The 22,676-nt window shown below is 41.2% G+C and overlaps 2 protein-coding genes across 31 annotated transcripts in view; one reads left to right on the top strand and one right to left on the bottom strand.

Annotated features, from left to right (window-relative positions):
* The window catches only part of DCAF6 (DDB1 and CUL4 associated factor 6), a 141,400-nt gene extending 130,338 nt beyond the window's left edge, over window positions 1–11,062 (top strand). For all 26 annotated transcript variants that reach the window (XM_015125234.3, XM_077999227.1, XM_028850120.2 and 23 more), the window contains 4 exons: window positions 1,262–1,418; window positions 2,056–2,144; window positions 4,046–4,151; window positions 10,598–11,062. In XM_015125234.3, coding sequence (XP_014980720.1) covers window positions 1,262–1,418; window positions 2,056–2,144; window positions 4,046–4,151; window positions 10,598–10,662 — 417 coding nt within the window. In that variant the 3' untranslated portion in view covers window positions 10,663–11,062. The remainder of the gene's footprint in view (window positions 1–1,261; window positions 1,419–2,055; window positions 2,145–4,045; window positions 4,152–10,597) is intronic.
* A 3,690-nt stretch (window positions 11,063–14,752) lies between these two features.
* The window catches only part of GPR161 (G protein-coupled receptor 161), a 57,086-nt gene continuing 49,162 nt past the window's right edge, over window positions 14,753–22,676 (bottom strand). For all 5 annotated transcript variants that reach the window (XM_028850125.2, XM_028850127.2, XM_028850126.2 and 2 more), the window contains one exon: window positions 14,753–20,986. In XM_028850125.2, coding sequence (XP_028705958.1) covers window positions 20,721–20,986 — 266 coding nt within the window. In that variant the 3' untranslated portion in view covers window positions 14,753–20,720. The remainder of the gene's footprint in view (window positions 20,987–22,676) is intronic.

A 22,676-nucleotide genomic window follows, 5' to 3' on the forward strand; every position in this document is an offset into this window, starting at 1 on the left:
TTGAGATGACTAGTGTAACTGTTACTCTGATCCCTTTATATCTAGAAAGTGTTGTTCTCATATTCATTGCATCATAAGGTATCTACAGAATCAGTTTTAATCCTTATTATTGCTGTATTACTCTTGCTGATGAATTTGTATCTTGCTTTCTTTAGGATCTAGGTTAAAAAATTAACATTTGGGGTGGGGAAGTAATTAGCTCTTTCTATAAATATCATTGCTAGTTACAATTTACTCATTTTTAAAAGGTTCTCATTATTAATAGAAGTAACCAATTTATATTTCTTGCATTTTATTGCCTAAAAGTTAGTATGAACATAATTAGAGGAAGGAGTGAGAAAGGAGAAGATAAGTAAATGTAACAGTAGCTCAGATAACAATAAAATTGTCTTCCCTCTTTTGTGAGAGCACCAAAAAACGGCAAAGTAGCAGCTGCAGTTAAAGGTTTTTAAAATCCTCGTTTGAAATACAAAGATTTTTGATGTTTCACTCGTGTGCATTCATTTAAAAATGTCATTATAACTATTCCAGTATATCATATGCCTTTTATTCTGCTTCAAAAATTAAATATGTTTATATCTTTCTCAGTTGTGTTAGCTTATAATAGTTAATGAAAAAATTGGTGCTTTCTATTCTTTGAGTCTAAAGCAAAATACAAAAGATGATTTCTTTTTTCTGTGAATTATTTCATAGTCTTATAAAGCTAAATTGGTACAATTTTTGGAAAGTTCAACAACATATACACACACACACACACACACACACACACACACACTACCATTACACTGTCCAAAACCCAGAAATCCTATTTATCCATTTAGCAGTAAATAATTAAGCACCTATTGTGTCCTAAGGACTGTTTCAGGTGCTATAAATACAGTATTGAACAAAGCAAAATCCCTATTCTTAAAGGGGATTTTCTATTACTTACTGCCATCTTACCCTTGCTAATGAATTTCTATCATAATTTAAAGAAACTAGAAGACAGACTTTTGTCAAATTTTTTTTTAGAGAGAGAGGATCTTACTGTATTGCCCAGGCTGGTCTCAAACTCCTGAGCTCAGCCGGTCCTCCTGCCTTGGCCTCCCAAAGTGCTGGGATTACAGGTGTGAGCCACTGTGCCCAGCATCAATTTTTAATTTTACTATTTTCTAAGGCAGTTTTTTAAAAATGTAAGAATGAAAAAAATTGTAAGAACAGCATAAATATTTGTTTTAATAACTTTGATTTGAATTTTTAAATAATTTTTTTCAACCTTTAGATAAAAGAAGCCAATTTCTGGGGTGCTAACTTTGTAATGAGTGGTTCTGACTGTGGCCACATTTTCATCTGGGATCGGCACACTGCTGAGCATTTGATGCTTCTGGAAGCTGATAATCATGTGGTAAACTGCCTGCAGCCACATCCATTTGACCCAAGTAAGATCTCTTTTCTAGGGCGAGCGCTAGAAATTATTTGTATGACTCATCAGTCACACACACAAAAATTTTTTTTTAGTTGTTAATATTATAAGAATAATGCAAATTATCTGACTAGGCACCACTAGAGTCAATAATAGCTGTACTTGAACTTCAGACACCCCTATAATCTGCTCTTTGCACAAAGTAAAAGAAAATAGGTTAGAAAGTTTATCCTCCCAATATTTCTTCTAAGTTTTACAAGCTGTAAGAGGTTTGATATGACTGAACTTTTTATTGTATATCCAAATTGAACATCCAGTCATTTGTAGTCTTCCCATGTCTGAATTAATTTATCAGAACAAAAGAGCATTGCTCTTGTCTTCTTTTTGAAATTGCCCACATATCTCATAAAAGAACAATGAATAAGTGACCTCAACAGTGAATTGGAATGACTTCAACATGGTCTTAAAATTATGTTCTAGGATAACTTTAGGAAATTGTCAAAATAATATTTTCAATTAACAGTTAAATGTGTAATGTACAATTGCTGTTCAAGCTCAGTTTTGCTATATATACATATATGCATAATATAAGCATGTCTTGAATTAATGGCATGTTTCTAGGTTTCATATTAATATGTAAATTTCATTTCTAGTTTTAGCCTCATCTGGCATAGATTATGACATAAAGATCTGGTCACCATTAGAAGAGTCAAGGATTTTTAACCGAAAACTTGCTGATGAAGTAAGATTTTTATTGTACTTACTACAGACCATATTTCAATTTGTTCCTAAAATGCTTCCCTAAGAAAAATTAAAACAGTTTATTATTAGTTGCTAATATGAAACAAGTTAATGCAGTTAAGGAGGTCAAATTTTAAGAAAAAGAAAAATTAAGATAAAAGTATGTCTATAATACTAGGGAGGTAAAATCAAAATAGTAGCTTACTAATTATAATACTGATCATCAGTAATACCAGATTAGTGTGTAGTTTAAGAAAAACAGGTTTGAGTATTCACGTCATTACAATAAAGAATCACACACAAAAAATTCTGTCCTTTTAAGAAAATAATTTTATTATGGCTGTTTCTCCAAAAGCATAGCAATTTTTCCATTTTTAGTATAGCTATTTTTCCATTTTGAGTTTTTCTTAAAAAGGAAATGGAACTTTCTTTTTCAGAATTAGTATATAGCAGAACAAATGATTGAAGAATCTTTTCCTTTATCATTATATTTTAAGATATTTTTAAGCCTGTTGAAACGGTATTTTCAACATGAGTTCTTTGGAGCTCTAGATTTCTTCTGGGATTGGGAGAGGGAAGGTAGATAATAGGAAGGCATTACTCTGGGCCTTTCCCCCCCCAACTTCAGCCAGGGTTTTTATTTGTGGGTTCTCATATACTATTTCTTATGAAAATGAGAATCCATTGCGAAAAATGTTAGTAAGTTGGAAAACCACTACTCTAGACTAACACTGACTGTTCGTAGCACAATTCCCATGTATACTTTCACTCATTGAATAGACCTTTATAAAACACTTGATGTATGTTATACATAATGCTGGGTTTAAAAAAGATAAAGCCCTACCCTCAGAGTTTAGTAGGAAAGACAGTGTAAACAACTAGAACATACTGTAGTGGGGTCTGTGTCCGTCAGAGGTATACACACAGTGTTTCGGAAGCCCACAGAGAGGAACAGCTGTGTTTGTAAGTGGGGTAGATGAGGTGGAGAGGTCTTCACAGAAGAAATAAGAATTGGACAGAAGTCTGAGAATAGTTCACCAGGCAGATTGGGAGCAAAGGAGCATTTAAGACAGAAGGATCAGCATGTGCCAAAGCATGAGAGGGTAAATGAACCATCAGTGTGCCTGGAACCCTAGAGTACATGCACAAAAGTAGCTCAATCAAACTAAACAGGTAGGTGAGGGTAAGATTATAAAGGGCCCTGTGAGGCACCCTAATGAGTTGGGAATTTATTATTTCAGTATTGGGGAATTGTTGATCAGAGTAGCATCTTTCTCTTCATCTGATACTCTTCCTTTCATCCTTTTTTTCCTTTGCCATGTTTTTTGCTTTTCCACTTTTTTCCTTTGCTCATGGTTACATATTGCATCTCTGGATGTTCACGAATATTCAAGTACTATTCTTGGTACTTAAGGCTCAGTTCCTTGTTAACCCTTGCCCCAAAATTTATTTTTGAAGACTACTCTGCTTCAGTCAAGGCAACATCTTCTGAACGGATTCAAGTGGCCCATGGATAATAATTTAACTGTATTGTATCGCTAAAGTTATCAGTTCTCCTATAGGGAAAACAAGGAACCTACAAAGTAAATTGCTCTCAGAAAGAAACTGCAAGTAAAAGCTAAATTAAATTCTTAACTGTTTTAAGCAGCCTCATGTTTTAAGTTTGACCTTTGTTTTTCTGCCAGTTGAAAGAGTTGTGTTCTCTGACCTTCCTCCTTTAAATGCAAGCTACAGTGATTGTTTGGCATTGAATAGACTTAAGGCAGAAATGTAGACATCAGATGCATAAAGAATGAAGTAATTCCTCCTGGTACTGGCTGATTGTTTATTGTTTGCCTGATCTTCAAGGAAAAGGTACAGTTACGCTTTGATCTTTGATATGATTTTTAACTTGCCTTGTAGGTTATAACTCGAAATGAACTCATGCTGGAAGAAACTAGAAACACCATTACAGTTCCAGCCTCTTTCATGTTGAGGATGTTGGCTTCACTGAATCATATCCGAGCTGGTAGGAACTTTAAGTATACTACGAAAACCACTTTTATATTTGAAAAACATGTTATTATTTAAGATCTACTTTAAAGGGGTTTATATATTTTTTAATATCACAAAATGAAGGTAGCTTAACTTCTAAACTAGGATTTCTGTGAATGCTTGTTCTTAGCACAGTAACTTAGTTCCTCATGAACTACATTTGTAGACCTTAAGATATAGTGCATATTCTTTAATGGTAGGTTTGTTGAAAATCAGTCATAGCCCAGACAAAAATAAATGTTACATGCTAAGAAATGAAACATACCTCAGTTTGTTTTTTCAGTATTTTTTTGTTTTAGATAAACTCTGAGGTGCAGTGCCACAGATACATAAAAATGCATATATTACAACTAATGTTCAAGAAGGAATCGAATAATTTATAACAAAAGGTCTAGTATCTGTTATAAGCAAAATACGTTTATCAAACAAAAGAGTTTATCACTCTTCACTGATTTCATAAATGTCTCTATACGTTTGGTATTAGCTCTCATTTAATAATAATAGCTACCATTTTTAGAGTAACTATAATGTATCAGGCTTATACTAATTATTTCACAGTTTTATCCTCATTTAGCTCCAATTGTTAGCCCAAGTCACACAACTGATAAATGTTAAAGCCAGAATTTGAAATTAGCTACCAAGCCCTTACTCCCCTTTGAACTGTAAGTTTCACTTACAGAACTATATTGAAATCATTGATATGACATGCAAACCTCTGGATGGTCTAATCTCAAACTATTCTAGCTGATTTACAGCATTCTTTTCTTCTGTGACTACTCCATCCACACTGGCCCTCTTTGATTTTTGGGGATACATCAAACTCTTTCCCACCTCAGCGTTTTTATAATCATGCTGTCCCCTCCCATCCTCACTCTGTTAAGATAACTTCTTATTTTAAGAACTGCATGAGCAATGAACTAAATATCACTTCCTCAGAGAGAGTGGGGAATGGAAACAAGTATTCCACACAAAGTAGACAGCAGATAGCATTTTTCTAAGCCCTTACAGAGGAGAGAAAGTGTAGCACATCTGAAAAATTGAAAGAAGACCCATATGTTTGTAATTAAAAGAATTAGAGAGAAAATAATCCTCAAATGTAAATGTTAACTATTACCAGGAAGGAGGGAAAACTTCAAATGGTGAAAATAACAACAAAAAATAAACCTGGAATGTAAACAAAAAATGTTAGTAGACCAACAAAATGTTTTTGTAATACTTCTTTGGGTTCCTCTGTTTATTAAATTGTAATAACACTTTAACTTTTTAAAAATATATTTTGTTCAATAACAGCAAGTAACCCGTAAAATTCATCCATTTGAATTCCACATTTGAGGAAGCCGCATTTTAAAACAAGAAAAACATTTACTGGTAATGACACCTAAAATGTGCTTACCCATCTAGTGGATGGCTCTTCTTCAGTAGTTTTCCTGCAGAAAATTCTCTTTCCAGTTGCACAAAAATCTAATTTGTGCTAATGTGGCAATGGTTGGTTAGTTAATAGCTACTACCATCCTTCTTTGGTTTTAGAATTAGATAAGATGTTTTATAATATAAAAATTCTCTTTCTTTCATCTCTTTTTGCCAGCAATCAAAAAGACAATTTCTAGTTGATTTAGTCAGCTTGTCTTCTTGCTTCTCTTATACAAAATACTAGATAGAATAAAGTGCCCAAGAGTTGTATTTCTGCTGCCCTTATCCTTAAGATATCTAGTTATTTGATGGGTCAGTTAGTCAACCACTCTTTTCCTCTCCTATCCAGTGTCCTGCATTCCAAGTACAATAATGTGTGCATGTTCAGGAGAGTTAAAAATGGACTTGGATCAAATAAGCACATGGTAGCCACAAAGTACCTCTTGGCTCATCCATTACTCCAGAAGGCTTCCTAGGAAGTCCAGGGAATAGATAGAAGACAGTTTCTTTCTATTGGAGCTGTGATTTTTAATGAAGGATCCTCTTCAAATCACCTGTAGGGCTTTTACAAACTACAAATACTTACCTAGGTCTCACCTGCTAAAGATTCTGGTTCATTTTAGCTGGATAGAGATTAAGCTTCTACATTTTTAAAAAGCAACCAAAGTTCATCTCATGAATAATGCACTAAAGACTGCTAGTCTAGTGGCCTCTTGAGATGGAAAGGCAGTTCTAACATCCCTGGAAGTTTTGAGAGGCTTTGAAAAGATGGTAATGGTGTGCATGGATCATTCTAGACTCCTCTAGAATGTCTTAGAATCACTTTACTGCCCTGTGTAAAATTCTCCTTTGCCCACACATGTTCTTAGGGTAGAGTCCAAATGTGTTAACATGTCTTATAAAACCCTGCATTATCTCTTGACATTCTTCCCATTATACCTCTGGACCTTGGCACAGATAATTATCATTTCTCTGTCATGGGTTTGCAAAGCCTGTCATCCTATTGAGATCACAGTAACTTATTAAATCGTTTTCAGATTGACTCCATCAGTAAGTGATACTAACTTTACTCCAGAGTAGACCTAATATTTACATACCCTTGATCTGCCTGCTTCTACTTCTCTTGTCCTCATTCAGTCTGATTTTCACACAGCAGCCAGAGGGATCCTTTCAAAATGGGTCAATTTTTTTGTTAATAGCCAGATATGGTTTCTATTGTAACCACTCAGCTCTGCCATTGTAATGCAAAAACAGCCATAGACCGTATGTAAATGAACAGGTATGGCTCTCTTATAATAAAATTTAATCTATAAAAACAGAGCCAGGTACAGTGACTCATGCCTGTAATCCCAGCACTTTGAGAGGCCAAGGCAGGTGAATCACCTGAGGTCAGGAATTCAAGACCAGCCTGGCCAGCAAGGCAAAACCCCGTCTCTACAAAAAGATGAATACAAAAAATTAAAAATACAAAAATTACCTGGGCGTGGTGGTGCACACCTGCAATCCCAGCTACTTGGGAGGCTGAGGCAGGAAAGTCGCTTGAACTCGGGAGGTGGAGGTTGCAGTGAGCCAAAATTGCGCCACTACACTCCAGCCTGGGTGACAGAGCGAGACTCTGTGTCAGACAAAACCAAAATCAGTAAGTGGGCTGTATTTGCCCATAGGCTATAGTCTGCTGACCACCTTTTTAAAACACAAATTAGATATCGTCCCCTCCTAAAATTCTCAGGGACTCCCAATTGCTCTTAAAGTAAAACCCAGACTTCTTACTCTGGCCTTCAAGGTCCTACATGACAAACATTCTGCCAACCTCTGACTTCCACTCAGTCCACCTTTTTTTCTAGCTCACTACATTTTAGCCATACTGGCCTCTCTTCCTCAAACTCATCAAGCTTAATAGCACATTTAGGACCTTTTCACTTGTTGTTCCTCTGCCCAACTTTGCCCCCAGGACTTCACATACAATTGAGGACTTAGCTCCAATATCACCTCCTTAGAAAAGTCTTCCCTGGTAGTGTGGTGGCTCATGCCTGTAATCCCAGCACTTTGAGAAGCTGAGGCGGGTGGATCATGATGAGGTCAAGAGATTGAGACCAGCCTGGCCAACATGGTGAAACCCCGTCTCTACTAAAAATACAAAAATTAGCTGGGTGTGGTGGCACGCACCTGTAGTCCCAGCTACTCGGGAGGCTGAGGCAGGAGAATCGCCTGAACCCAGGAGGCGGAGGTTGCAGTGAGCCGAGATCGCGCCACTGCACTCCAGCCTGGTGACAGAGCGAGAATCAGTCTCAAAAAGAAAGAAAGAAAAGTCTTCCCTGGTCACCCAATCTAAAGTTGCTTTCTGTGTCTTCTCATTTCTTCCCTCTCACTTAGTCATTCTTTGTTCATTGCCTTATTTTCCTCAAGTACTTATCACTCTTAAGTTTTAGTTTCTTTATTTATTGTCTTACTACAGATTAGAGGAGAAAAATACAGGTGGTACCTTGTTTGTTGTCTGTCTTCCTCCTTAGAAAGTAAGCTTATAAAGAGGAGAGACCCAGTTTGTCTTAATTGGCAGCTGGGTCTTTAGGCTCCTAAAACAGTGCCTACCACATAGTAGTTGGCTCAATAGATATTGAATAATCTGGTAAATAAGTACACATCTAGTATCAAATCTCTAGCCAACAATGAGTTTGTATTATTTCTTTTAAAGAAAGTAAATAAATTCTTTGTAAAGGATAGCCTGGAAAATAAAACAACAGTATTTTTTTGTGGAACACAGGCTTCCATTGGGGAATTTTTTTCTTATTTACCTTCCCTCTCTCTGCAGCAAACTCAGTATTTCTTCATATCATATCTTTCCCGCCAAAAATACTTTCCTGAAGAAATATTCCAACAGAGAATAAAAGGAACCTTTCTACAAATGTAAACCTTATTTACAAAAGCAATTTGACGTTGCCTACTTTTGAAAAACAATATACATAGAAGTGATTCTTATTTCCAGTTTTTATGTAAAAGAATACACTGTTCTTCAGACCTTCTTGTCCATAATTGCCAACCAGAGATTTGTGTGTTTAACTGCTTTGCAGCCTTACTACTTCAGTAGCATTTCATGAACAGAAGATTTAATTTATTCCAAGAAGTTGGGCTTATATTCTGGAAGAGGTGATTGTGCATCATGTAAATGAATTGGATTTGAGGAGAGAACAACTATTCTGCTTTCCTCATTTCAGAAGCCACTGTCACTTATTCTGTCACCTATCGTAAAAGACTCTTGGCCCTCATTTGTCTCTTTATTGTGTGCTTCTGAGTGCAAAAGTCTAACCACTACTGATTTAAAGGCTGTGACATTTTTTCTTAACTCTCTATTGCCCCATCTTCTTTATAATGTGACAACCAAAAGAAATTTGGGTAAGAAGCCTGCCAACTTTGAAATAGGCCGTTATTGCTTTATCATGCTCTAACATGACAGAATAGGTTTCTTGAATATATTCAGTCATAAACTCAGGTTTCCCATTCCTGAGCCCTAATTAAGTAGAATAGCAACTTCATGTTTTGTTCTCTCTTGAAAGTATCACACAATAAAAACAATGTAATTTTTTAATACTAATATGCCTTAGATAGCATTTTATTGGTCAGAAATTCTTCTACTGTGTTTAAATTCCTTACTGATCTATAAAGGTCTATTCATTTTGTTCATTTATTTTATATTGAATACTTATTTGTATAATTAAGGTTATAAAGGTTACACATATATTATCTCATTGGTTTGACATTGGATTAGAGTTGGCATAGAGGAGATTTAATCTAATTCACTTGGACAATTAAACAATTAAAAGGGATATATAGTCCCTTCAGTGTACTTTTCTTGGGGCTGTTGACCTAGGAGCCAGTGGGAGCATTTAAGCCTGTGTAGATAATAAATAAAATCTCAGGATTCAGTCTTCTCTTGCTGTTGACAGTGGGACTGAACTGTTTTCCTTATGCTTAACCTTAATATTTTCCATGTTACCATGTGGAAATGTTTCTGGGGCAGAAACATCCTAGTTCCATCTCAGTGGTGGTAGTGATTTCATTCTGTTGCCTTCTTCATAATACCCTCATGTAATGTATCTTACCTTCATAAAACTTACATTCATTTATTCAGTAAACCTTCATTGAACATCCTATACTAGGCTCTGAGGATATAAAGATAAAAAGAAGTAACTCCTGCCCTCCAGGAACTCACAGTCTGGTCTGCAAGAAGACATGCAAACAACTGTTACTGTAATTAGGATCATCATTATGAAGTTCATACAAGATATTCTAGAATGTGGAGGAGGGAGTTCAAAATTCTGCAGATAGCCTGTTTGGAAACGTCCAGGAAGTTTCACAGAGGGGATAATAGTTGTATTGAGATGAGTAAGAACCTTTATACCTAAAGAGTTGGGCAAAAGTATCCCAAGCAGAAGAATAGCAAGTGTCAATCCTGAAAACTTGACAGAGCATACTGTACTCACCAGTTTGTAAGTTTATATTCACTTGAGTATTTAACCTAAATAAGCTCCTTGAGACCAGAAACTTAAATCTGTTTTGGTCACCATTGTATCCTCAGGTTTTAGCACAATGCCTGGAACATAGTATTTAATTTAAAAAAATCGTTTTACAAACAGAATTACACAAATCCTCAACAATGGCCCACATATTTTCTTTCACACAGCCGCCTCCTCATTCCCCTTTGCAGCACCTGATGTACCTCCTTAGAAACCTAGACTCCAAAGAACACTGTTTGAAAACCACTGCAGTAGAATATAATATATCAAGATTATAGGAGTGGGTTTCTTTTTTCATTTTTATATGTTTTAGAATAACATGCATAATCAAAGCTAATAATACTGTGTTTTCTCTACTCTTTTATTTGCCTCTAAAAAACATCCACACATAGTGGTGAACTGATTTTTAATGAGTTTTAAATAAAAGGCATTGAAAAATATTTATAATTGTAATTACTAAAAGTATTTCTCTTTGCGATTCTCTTATCTGTGTTTCCAGACCGGTTGGAGGGTGACAGATCAGAAGGCTCTGGTCAAGAGAATGAAAATGAGGATGAGGAATAATAAACTCTTTTTGGCAAGCACTTAAATGTTCTGAAATTTGTATAAGACATTTATTATATTTTTTTTCTTTACAGAGCTTTAGTGAAATTTTAAGGTTATGGTTTTTGGAGTTTTTCCCTTTTTTGGGGATAACCTAACATTGGTTTGGAATGATTGTGTGCATGAATTTGGGAGATTGTATAAAACAAAACTAGCAGAATGTTTTTAAAACTTTTTGCCATGTATGAGGAGTGCTAGAAAATGCAAAGTGCAATATTTTCCCTAACCTTCAAATGTGGGAGCTTGGATCGATGTTGAAGAATAATTTTCATCATAGTGAAAATGTTGGTTCAAATAAATTTCTACACTTGCCATTTGCATGTTTGTTGCTTTCTAATTAAAGAAATTGGTTGTTTTAAGATACCCTGAATTTGACTTTTTATTTAATGCCTTGCTACTTTGACCCACAATTTTCCAGTCTCTTGTAGCATATGACAACTATTTTTCTGTATTTTCTAGATTTAACAACGTTTTCCTTTTTTACTTATGTGGGATGGAATCACATAGAAGGACTTCCATCATTTGTCTTTCCAAGGTACAGCTGACCCTTGAACAACCCAGGGGTTAGTGGCACCAGCCCCCCTCACAGTTGAAGATTCATATGTAACTGTTGACTTCCCCAAAACTTGACAAAATAATTAACAGCCTGTCGATTGGAAGCCTTACTGATAGCATGGTCAGTTAACACATATTTTGTATATTATGTGTATTATATACTATATTCTTACAATAAAGTAAGCTGCAGAAAAGAAAGTGTTATTAAGAAAATCATAAGGAAGAGAAAATATATTTACTGTTCACTAAGAGGAAATGGATGATCATAAAGGTCTTCATGTTGAGAAGGCTGAGGAAGAGGGAGGCGTTGGTCTTGCTGTCTCAGGGATGGCAGAGGAAATCCACATATAAGTGGATCTATGTAGTTCAAACCTATGTTGTTCAAGGGTCAACTATATTTTTACCCCCAGACATCATCTGTCCTGATAAGTGGAACCTCATTACACAAATACAGGAGTTAGTCTTCAAGCAGAAATGACTGAGAGCATCATGGGTAGCTCACATAGTAGCATAAACTAGCCCTGAAGGAAATGGCTTCTGGCCTACCTCTCACTCCAAATTTTAAATTTCACTGCAAGTTATTGACTATCCAAGTCATCTACACCCAGGCCTACATACCCTATAGGTTATGACCCAAAACTGCTCCTGCAGACCTAACCCTTCAGTCAACCTCCCTCGCTTCTACTAAATGTTCATTCTGCTGGTATCTTCCCCTCAGTCTGTTCACATGCTCATGTCTCTTCAGTTCATTCACGAAATAAAATCTTTTCTTAACACCAAATTATTCTCTATATACTTTCTGATTTCCCTCCTCCTCTTGTCATCCATATGAGCATAGTACATGTCTATGGCTTCTCTTTGCTACTTTCTGGATATGCAAAGCCACCTCTAGAACCGAGACCTGCCGGGTGGGAGTGAGGCAGTTAGTTTGCTGCCTCATAATATCTCGGAGGCAAAATCGCAAGCATGGCAGAGTGTTGTGTTTAGTGGTCCGCGATTTCAAAAGCATGCTCACTGTCACACACACCCTCACACACACGCTTGGCCTTTGCTATTGTAGGTTTCTGGGATGGCACATCATTTCTCCCTTTTAGTGGGAAAAGTCTTTGAGTTTCCATTCAGTGGGCTCTTAGGAACTGTCTCACTTGTGAAGGACAGAAATAAACCCAGCAACTTCTCCATGACCTATAGTCCAGCAGTAACTATCTTCACTATACCTCCTTGCCAACCAGCAGCTGGAGGAGACATTCAATTCCATGCTGGACTGATCATTGAACCCATCTTGAAACAGCCATTCAGTGCTGCCAAAATTATAACACTGACACAAGAAAGAAAATGTTGGAGTTGCCAAGGTCAGAGCTGTGGATCATATGACAGCTTATCCATCATCATCAGCACCAGCCTTGAGCTCTAGCTTTTGATCACACTCTGGAAGTGGATATCATACCATTGGTGACTATACATGATGGCTGAAAGAGGCTGGTGCCAATGCAAATGTGATGTTTTGCCATGGTCATCTCAAACCTGGGCCCCTGTCTGTTGATGCTTTCAGTGTTTGTGCTATAACAGCTGCCCTTTTTTGTTGAAAGTAATAGATCTCTTATTGTTTAATTAGCAGATAGTTGAAATGTTCCTATTATTTTCAGGAATCTAAATGTCTTGGAGAGAAAGGACAAAGTCAGATACTGAGAGTAAGACATGATATCCCCTGGCTGAGCCACGACTGGTCTCACAGACCAGTCAGTAGTCAAGCAGGGCATCCCTCTCCCATATGGAGAACAAGGATCTCTCCGCCACAGCCACACACATCTGCTGCTGAGAAGATGGGTTAGCTTTTTGTATAGCGGAAAAATAGCTGCAGTAGGTTATTACTCAGTAAGCTCAGTAGACTCAACTGGACTTCAACATCCAGCTTGACAAAGGCACATGCGTAGCCACATTAGGAAACGTGGTAAATGGTCAAGAGGATAAAGAAATCAGAGCTTTAGCCAAACAAGGTCACTTCTTGACTTCCATAAAGTGCAAGGGTCTTAGTTTCTAGTTTTCAGTTATGTACCTTGCTCAAGCCACCTGACTTCTCTGGGTTTGTTCCCTCTCTAAAGGGGAGGGGGTGGTCATATTTGCCCTACCTATGTCACAGGGGCTATGTTAGGGCAAGATGGAGCCATAAGATTGACGGGTTGTTATACAGGATAACTGAAAAGACTGTAAGCACACAGTATGTTATTTCTTCCACTGTAATAAGACAGTAAGGGATGTGCTATAGCAGCGTGTTGGGAAATTGACAGGACAGAGGATACTGGAGGACTAGTGGGGTGAAGGAGTAACTGTCAGGAAAAACAATAGAAGAAAATCAAAATGGTATTCATCTGCTCTGGTGCAGGATGTTGATGGGGAAGACGGGCTATGAAAACTCTACTTTCTGCTCAGTTTTGCTGTGAATCTAAAACTGCTCTTAAAAAAAATATTTTTTTTTAAGTATTTGTTGGCCAGGCATGGTGGCTCACGCCTGTAATTCCAGCACTTTGGGAGGCCGAGGTGGGTGGATCACGAGGTCAGGAGTTCGAGACCAGCTGACGAACATGGTGAAACCCCACCTCTACTGAAAACACAAAAATTAGCTGGGCGTGGTGGCTTGTGCCTGTAATACCAGCTACTCAGGAGACTGAGGCAGGAGAATAGCTTGAACCCGGGAGGCAGAGAATGCAGTGAGCCGAGATTGCGCCATTGCACTCCAGCCTGGGAGACAGAGCGAGGCTCCGTCTCAAAAATAAATAAATAAATAAATAAATAAAGTATTTGTTAAATGAACTGGGTCCCCCACCCACAGTGATTTTGCAGTTTTGATGGTGTATATTGCTTAGAAGCAGGGCGAGCCAGACAAGCCATCAGGAGGCAGCAAAGAGAGAACATTCTACAGAGGCAGAATTCACAAGTGCCAGCCGCTTCCAAGATTGGGTGTGTGTCAGAGGACCCCAGAAAGCCCACCAAACTGGACCCTAGGGCCACCATCCACTCGGAAGATGATTTCAGTGGTAGCAGGTAAGGGGGTCAGGAAAAGGTGGGTTTCGTGCCCTGAGGTGGTTCTGAGTCTCAATGGTAACGATAATCTGCCTCTTGCCCTCTGACTTTGATTATGGGATAGAGAATTTATCTGTACATGGATAGACAGGGCATAGCTCCTATAAAAACTTTGGGTTAAGAGTGTTTCTTGGGCATGGTGAGAAGTAGGTCATTTAAACAGTTCTGAATTTAATTACCTTGGAGGAATTTATGAAAAATGCATGGATGAGTATTTGCAGGTGACTCTGGTATGGGCACTCCCCTATCAATTCTGCAGCAATCCACCCCTTTCTGCTCAGTCTCCCTCATTTTAGCCCATGGGAAGGGAGGTTGGCAATAGGGATATGGCTGCAGAAAATGGGAGAAAGGCAGAGGCACCCAACAAAGTCCACAGACCACAAGTCCAAGTACAAATTCACCATTTCCACAGCTATACACATACCAAAAACATTTAATCAGGTAAACAAAAATTCCAAATACACTGTTGCTTGTTTATAAATGTTGATTTATAATAATCCTAAACATTTTTTAACCTTAAAAAAATTATCCAAAGACTTCAAGTTAAATATATTTCAGGATTAGCCTGGGATTTTTGTTTTTCGAAGGTTGGTTTTTTAACTACTTCTGCATCCAGGGGTCTGTTATCAGAACACAACACAGTCCTCTGTCCCTTAAGCATGCAGGTTCCTTCCGCTGCTCTCGGTGTGACCTTGTCTGCCCCGGCCTGTGGTCCTCCCTAGGACTGTCTTTTCCTCTGGGAGGACTGACTCACTAGGGATTTGTGGTATTTCAAACTAATGAAAAAAGGAAAAACAAAAGTGGCATTTGATTCCTAAGCTATTAATACTGCCCAGGAAAATGCTTGCTGAGAGAAATGAACACAGCTTTGTGTATTGCATTCTAAAAATAACACTGACCAAAATTGTGCTTTTGTAATCTTGTGCAGATTTGAGTTTGTGCTTTGATATTTTCAAAGGAATCTTCAAGGTATTGGAAATACTTTGGAAGCCAAATACTTTCCAGTGAATCCAGTCACTTTCCTTGGGCCTTCAGTGTTTTTAGGTCTGGCTAGCAGATATTAAAATATCTCCCAACATCCTTGGTTTAAAACAGTTCTACCTACCTAATAAGGCTCTGCTGGCCTGTTCTACGATATTGATGACTCTTAACTATCCCTCATCTCCTTGACCTGTAAGACTGGCTCCTTGCTTTTCTCAGCCCCTTGGCCAAGACTTGGAGTTTGGCTCTGACTCTGGCTTAACTTAGAGACCTCAGACAATGTCCCTGGATTCTGTGTCCCCTCTCCCAACCCGCAAGGACAGTATGGCTCTGCTCCTTCTTGTAGGCATATATCCTTTGCCTACAGTGAAAACGGTAATCTCCTCTCTCCCACGGGCTCCCTCTGGGGTTCTGCATATATTGTGGGTAGCATCCCTGCCCTGCCTCTTAGGGGCTTGGAAGATTAGGGATTCTGTGAACCCAAGAGCCACAGCCAGGCAGTCTCTTTGCCACTACAGGACAGAGCTGTCCTCAGCAACCAAGGGCATTTCTCAGGGAGAATGTCCTTTCTGGACTATGAGGAAGGTCAAGCTGTATTTGTGCTATGATATGGAAGTTTACACCAGGCCCCGGGGGTTTGATCATCTTTGACAGTCATTCAGGACAAATCAGAATGATTTTATCTTTGTACAAACAGGCCAGTAGCATAAAGGATAGACTTTTTCTTTCTTTTTTTGTTTTTTAGGTGGAGTTTTGCTCGTTTCCCAGGCTGGAGTGCAATGGCGCGATCTCGGCTCACTGCAACCTCCACCGCCTGGGTTCAAGTAATTCTCCTGTCTCGGGCTCCCGAGTAGCTGGGATTACAGGTGCTCACCATCACGTGCAGCTAATTTTGTATTTTTAGTAGAGATGGGGTTTTTCCATATTGGTCAGGTTGGTCTTGAACTCCCGACCTCTGGTGATCTGCCCGTCTCGGCCCCCCAAAGTGCTGGGATTACAGGCTTGAGCCACCGCGCCCGGCCAAGGATAGACATTTTTAATAGAAAATCTCATTTTGGATCCCTTAGACCTCTCAAGTTCCAGAAGCTACTTAGCCTTTCCTCCCTGCTCTCTATTGACTTCTGTTCCTCACCACGTCCCTGCTTTCCCGAAAGTCCTTCCTTGCTGTGCAACAAATATGACAATTCCCAAGGTAACAACCTTTAATACCTCCCATCTAGGATAGCAGTTATATTTTCAAGATTCTCGCTTTGTTATAGAGATCCCTATAAAACAAGGATAACACACCCTCCCCACAGATACTGTGAAGAAACACCAGTGGCTCAGCTTCATCTGCACCCCAGGCATTGTGCTGATGCTTTCCAAGTATTTCCTCATAGAATCCAGACAATCGCCCTGCGACGGAGGCCTCCTTCAATTCTGTGTCTCCACATAGAAACAGATGACAAAACTTCCCTTCACAGATGAGGAAACTCATAAGTAGAAATACCAAGTGACTTGCTTGAAAACACCCAGGTAGTAAGTGGAAGTACAGGATCTGAGCTCATGACTTAACCAGACCTACTCTTCACCATCCTCACTATATCACATCTGCACTGGAGTGAAATGAGATAAAACATTTGGAAGTACCTAACACAGCACCAAACACATCATAGGCCCTCAAATGTCAAGCAGGTCAGGCCCACAGTAGGCATTCACATGCCAGCTCACTGCCTCCTCTGGATAGCCACATCATCCTCACAGTTCCTTCCAGACAGGACACAGCCAGGGCTCAAGGCTGGACACATGTCGTGAATATATCTTGTGGTCCATCCAGAGACATGTCTAATCTGCAAGTATCTAAGAGGCATATTGTCGGGATGGAAAATACTCATACAGGTCAACCTGAACAGACTAACAATCTGTCATTGTATCAAAGCACTTTTCCTCCCTCTCCTGTCTCAACCCAAATTCCTTAGCCTATCTATTGCAAATATTTAGTCTCACTGGTTGTTCAGTTGTTTACAGAAAGACCACATAGTAGCTCCTCAAATAAGAATCAAGGAACATTGGCACTAGATGACCCTTGTCTTACACTCCTCAACTCTGCTTCTCCAGGAGCAGTGATCTACCTAAGATCACTCAGTGGCAATACCTGTGAACCTGGATGGGGTCATGCACGTAAGCAGGCTAGCCAGGTGGTCCTTGGTCACCAAGGCCGTGGACTACACCATGAGGGCAAAGGAATTCAAAACAAGAACGCTGAGCCAGAGGCAAACAAGCTCTCAGGTTCATCCTTAGCTCTGCACAGCCACATCGCTGCCACCTAGTGTCCAAGGGCCTGAACTTCAGTCTTGGTGCCTCTGCCCGGGAAAATGGCTGTGTTGAGCTGTGCGTGTGCTCTGTAATGTGGGACTCCCAATGCCTTCCGGGTCAAAACAACCCCAAACCTGGTATCTGTGGCATAGCACAGGGACCCAGTAAGGCGGAAATCTCAATGAGAGAGACAGAGATGGGCAGCAGTCCTAAATGTGGTCTTGTCAAAATCAGAAGACACAGGACTGAGGTGTTTAAGCTAACAAGTAGCCAAATGTCCCATGTGCCACTGTCCATGTGGTCCCATCCGGAACTGCCATTGCATGGCAGTTTACAGCTAATGGACCTGGGTTTAGTGGGGGCACTGGGGGCTTCGACCTTCTGCACTAGTGGCAGATATCCTCAAAAATGCCTCTTGGGAACTTCAGAATGTGTGAAAATTCTTTTCCTTCTCCCCCACCCGCCCCTTCTCTCTCTCTCTGTCTCTAGCTGAATAAAGACAAATTTGAATTCCTGAATATGAAAAATATGGTTCTAGCTGCCAAATATCCTTCCAGACTTAGCTCAAACTGTCACCTACCTCCTGGAGCCATCCCTGACTCCGTAGTTGGAACTACCCACCTCCCTCCGAAGCCACACTTCTTTGTATAACCACGACTTGACTTTGCTAGTTATTAGAATCGGTATCCCTCAGGTCCTGCTCCCTAAGTCATAGTGCACACTGCAGTGGTATTGCCTACAGAGCCTAGCCTGGTGCTTTGCACACAGTGGATGTGCAGTGTCTGGTAGATGACTAAATGAATTGGACCTCAGTTAAAAAAGGGAAACACAGTGAATCATTTTGTGAAATGCAGTATTTCTAGATTTATTTAAATTCCATACTATCTCAGCTAGTGTGGGGTCAGTGGGGGAGTGGGAGGCTGTTTCAGGATTCTTTTCCTAGAGCCCAGTCTAGTACAGTCGGGAGCATTCTCCAACCCTCAGGTTTCAAAGCCAAGCCGCTGCACTCAAGAACGCCTGCACCTAACCAGCCACCCATCCTAGAGATAAAGGTCTCTCTGTCCTGCTCCACCTCTGTGCACACTAGTTGATCAGGAATACGGTCCCTTCAGAAAGTAGACAAGTGCTAGAAAAAATACATACAGGGAATATATATAGAAAACGTGAACCACACGCAGACGTAGGAATGCCATCCAGTGATGGAAGCGGAGTATCTGACCTGCACAGGTGAACCTGCCCTCTGCTCCTTCCCACTCCCATCCAAGAGCTAGGCCAGCGCCTGGCATCCAGTGAGCCAGAATAGTTGTTGAGTTCAATCACCACAGGTAGCAAGACTCCAGTCCTCATGAAAGGTCTTTTACAAACTGCAGACCAGCGGACCAGCTAACCATTGGTTTCTGCCACACAACACAAAAACGCTACCTCACCAGGAGCTAGCTAGGCCCCAAAGAAAACAGCACAAGGGTAATTCACTTTCTAGAATAGCTGCCTCTTAGCAACCAGCAAGATCTCCTTGGAATCTACCTTCTGCCAACCAAAGCAGAGCAGTCCTGAACTTACTTAGTCATGCAGGCTCAAGGGCAGACGCAAGAGGAGATCCAATGGCTTCCCAAGTCATCACAGCGATTACTCCAGGACCAAACTTCAACTGCTGTTCCAACTCAAAGGGAGGAGAAGAGAGGTCTAACCATCCCAATCACATTCTTGGACTTCCCCTTCCGAGATGGTGACCCTGCCCCTCACGCATCTTGGTGGCTGGCATTCTATCCAGACTGTGCTCTGATGGACAGCGCAGACAAGGCCACAGAACCTTGATCTGGCTGCACTTCACATGTACGTGAGCAACCACGCTCCAAAGTTATACGAAGGTCGGTCCCTGGGTCTGCTTTTGTGTTTTACCTATCTCTGCTTTACAAATCCCGAGAACACCAAAGATCAGAGCCGGAAATGATCTTGGAGATCATTCAATCCAACTCCACTCCGTTTTCCCACTTTACAGAGGACCTAGAGAGGTGACAGGATGTCCCAAATGACATGTGCATACAAAGACAGAGCTGGGCCAATAACCCAGGTTGCTGCCTCTGGGCCCAGGGCTGCTTCTATCTTATTTTATGCCAGGCTTGTAATAATAGTAACTGTTGCTCTTGGGAGTGCGCCCTGCAGAGCCGAGGCCAGCTATTTTCACTGGTCACTCAAACATCACACATAGAATCTATTTAATGAGGCTTTCCCATGTGAACAAATTCCCTTCAATAACAACAGTTTCTCTATTTCCTGGCTGTGCTTGGCACTACAATCCCATTCAGTCCTGGTAAAACAGTGGTACATCTTAAATTGATTTTTTTTTTTTAAATTCTGGAAATGGAACACCTACTATCTGCCCTTCCTCTTGTCTTTTATAGTGGTTTCTCCCTTTTGAAATACCACAGAACTTGTCAGTAGGGAAGTGGGCAGGGTGGGCCGGTCAAGAGGCCTGTGGCTCTTCCTATTAGCACCAGCAGGTGGCGCCACTGAGGACCGCTTCGCCCTACTCCTGGGTGCTCGCTCTGCGGACCAGTCCTAGAACTGAGGGTCCCACACTGCCCGCATCAACCATGTAGAAGCACCAGGATGGTCGCGTGTCATTAGGAAGAAGTGCTGTGTCATCCTCCACAGTACACTGGGGAGGGTTGTCCTCCTGAGGCCTCTGGCACAGTGCACGGCTGGACTCCCAGCACACAGTGTGAAGAAGAGGAAATGATGCATGTGGGGGTCTCCTTCCAAGCCCTTCGTCTCTGGTCCTCCCATGCCCCACCTCCCAAAAAGCCACAGCCACATCTCTATATGTTTTTTTGTTTGTTTGTTTGTTTGTTTGGCTTTAGATGCTTCTGGTCCCATCACTGGGACCTAAAAGAAGCTCACATGTGGTCTCTGGAAACGCTGAAGCCCTGGGCTGTAGACATTATTTTCAGTCCTTGTCCTGGTGGCTGCACAGCAGATGCTGTTCCTTCCCTGTGTGTGGCCAGCTGTACACTGTGACGTGCTCCCAAGGCCGTGACACAGGCGGTGATGGGAACTCCTCCCCAGGCAGGCCTCTCGGGCTGCAGCCCCAGGGCACCCTGAGGCCCTCATCTCTGCTCGGCAGCTAAAACATCCCCTTCTTCAATGCTCTGCAACGGCAGCCTCTGGCTCGCAAGAGTTCTGCTGCCTCGGCGGCCCCCAAAGCCTGCTCCCGGGACAGTCCGTGCCGTGAGCAAGACCCCTGGCAAAGCCTCCTCCCCAAATAAGTTGATTTTGGCTTCGGCCTCAATGGCTTTGGCCAAGCTTGCTGCGTAACTGTCCAAAGACTTGTGTACTTCAGCTTTCACATGAAGAATCGAGTTCTTGGCAGCTTCTGAGGGAGAAGGCAGAAAAGAAAGTCAGCTGAGGAGCCAGGCCTGGGGACGACCTTGGGGACAAGCTGCTGCTGCTCCACCACCCCAGGGAGGGAGACAAACCGCAGTTAAGGGTGTGGGTTTCAAAGTTCGATTCCTAGGCCAAAAGCTTTGACTCCCTGACTTCCTACCTGGGAAATCTTAGAAAAAGTATCTAACTAGCCTCAGTTTCCTCATCTGTAAAGAGAAGATAATAAGACACCTCTTACTGCAAAAAGTTACTGTGATAACTAAAGGAGATAATTCTTTCTAAGATGTCTGGCCTATGTCTGGCCCATAGAAAAGACTTGATATTTTCTACTAATGCTAACCAACATTTTTACATCTTTGAAAGAGTATTCTGGTCTTCGAGCTCCCTGAAGCAGTGTAATATCTATGTCCATAAACTTCCACAAACCCTAATGTCACTCTCTCCTCTCCATATTTGCTCAGAGATTCCCCATGCAGAACCTCAAGGTTCCGAGCCATGCAGAACCTCAAGGCTGGACATGACATTACAGGTTCAAGCCCCCTCCCAGGATTAGGAGCCCTAAACTAAAATGAACAGAAGTGAGAGAGCGGGGAGCCCTTCAATTTCACACCCTGTGCCCTGTTACTATTAACTCATTCCCTATTTTCTCTGGACATTTCAGGGGAACAATTTATCCTCTCCCTACATTTTCTGGAGAGTAGGCAACCTGTACCCCACTCTCCAAGAGGGGAAGACTGGAGGGGCCTCCGGCCACTCTCTGCCCTGCCGCTCACTCGTGGAGGGGAGGACCCCCTGGCAGGGCCTTGCTCTTGCACCGCCTGGAGGGTGCCTTTGGAGCTGCCACGCCCACAAAACAGACGTGATGGGGCAAGTGTGGTCCTACGTGGGCTGGGGGGTTGGGGAGCATTTCATTCATTTTTTCCTATAGAAGGGCAATGTATTATAAAGCCCATGAGGCTGCTCGCCCAGGCTCTGTTCTGTAATCTGCTTTGCCAGTGAAGCGAATGATCTGTTTTCCACCTCCGACCTCTGTGACAACCTCTCCATTCATTCTGAACTCAGGGAGGGGTGTGGAGATGAGATGTGATTAATTATGAACCTAAAACTCTGACAGAGGCCATGTTTATTTCCATATTCAACATTTCTGAAGAGCCTCCTTACATGGCACAGCCCCTGGACTCCAGCAAATCCATAGCCCAGTCATGTTGGTATCTGGATGGCTCTTGTCACTCTCCTAATCAGCATGTCTGGATGGGAAATGAATCCCAAGTTCCAGAGTAAACAACAGCGCTGGGGGTGAGTGGGGAAGAGATGGAGTGGAAAAACATAGGGATTGGTCTGCGGCAGAACTCATTCTCCTCACAGGACCCAAGGGCCATCACCGCTGTAGGAGCGATGCACAAGCAAGATGGCAGCTTCGGCCTCCAGTAAAGCAGACACACTCATTGGACCATTATTTCATTTTCCACAGGAGGAAACTGAGGCTCGGGGAGAGCAAGTTCAGTTATAACCATACCTCACCCAGTATCTGGGCTGTGTGTATGAACACATGTGCGGGGTGTGTGGGTGGGTGTGGAGTTTGACAGCCATTGGATGCCCAGCCTTCGATGCTGCTTGCTCTGAGAGCTGGGTGCCTAAGGACTTAGGTGAGACCAAAGGGCTGGAAGTAACCAGGGAAT

The sequence above is a fragment of the Macaca mulatta genome, chromosome 1, assembly GCF_049350105.2.
Source record: "Macaca mulatta isolate MMU2019108-1 chromosome 1, T2T-MMU8v2.0, whole genome shotgun sequence".
Taxonomy (NCBI): Eukaryota; Metazoa; Chordata; class Mammalia; order Primates; family Cercopithecidae; genus Macaca; species Macaca mulatta.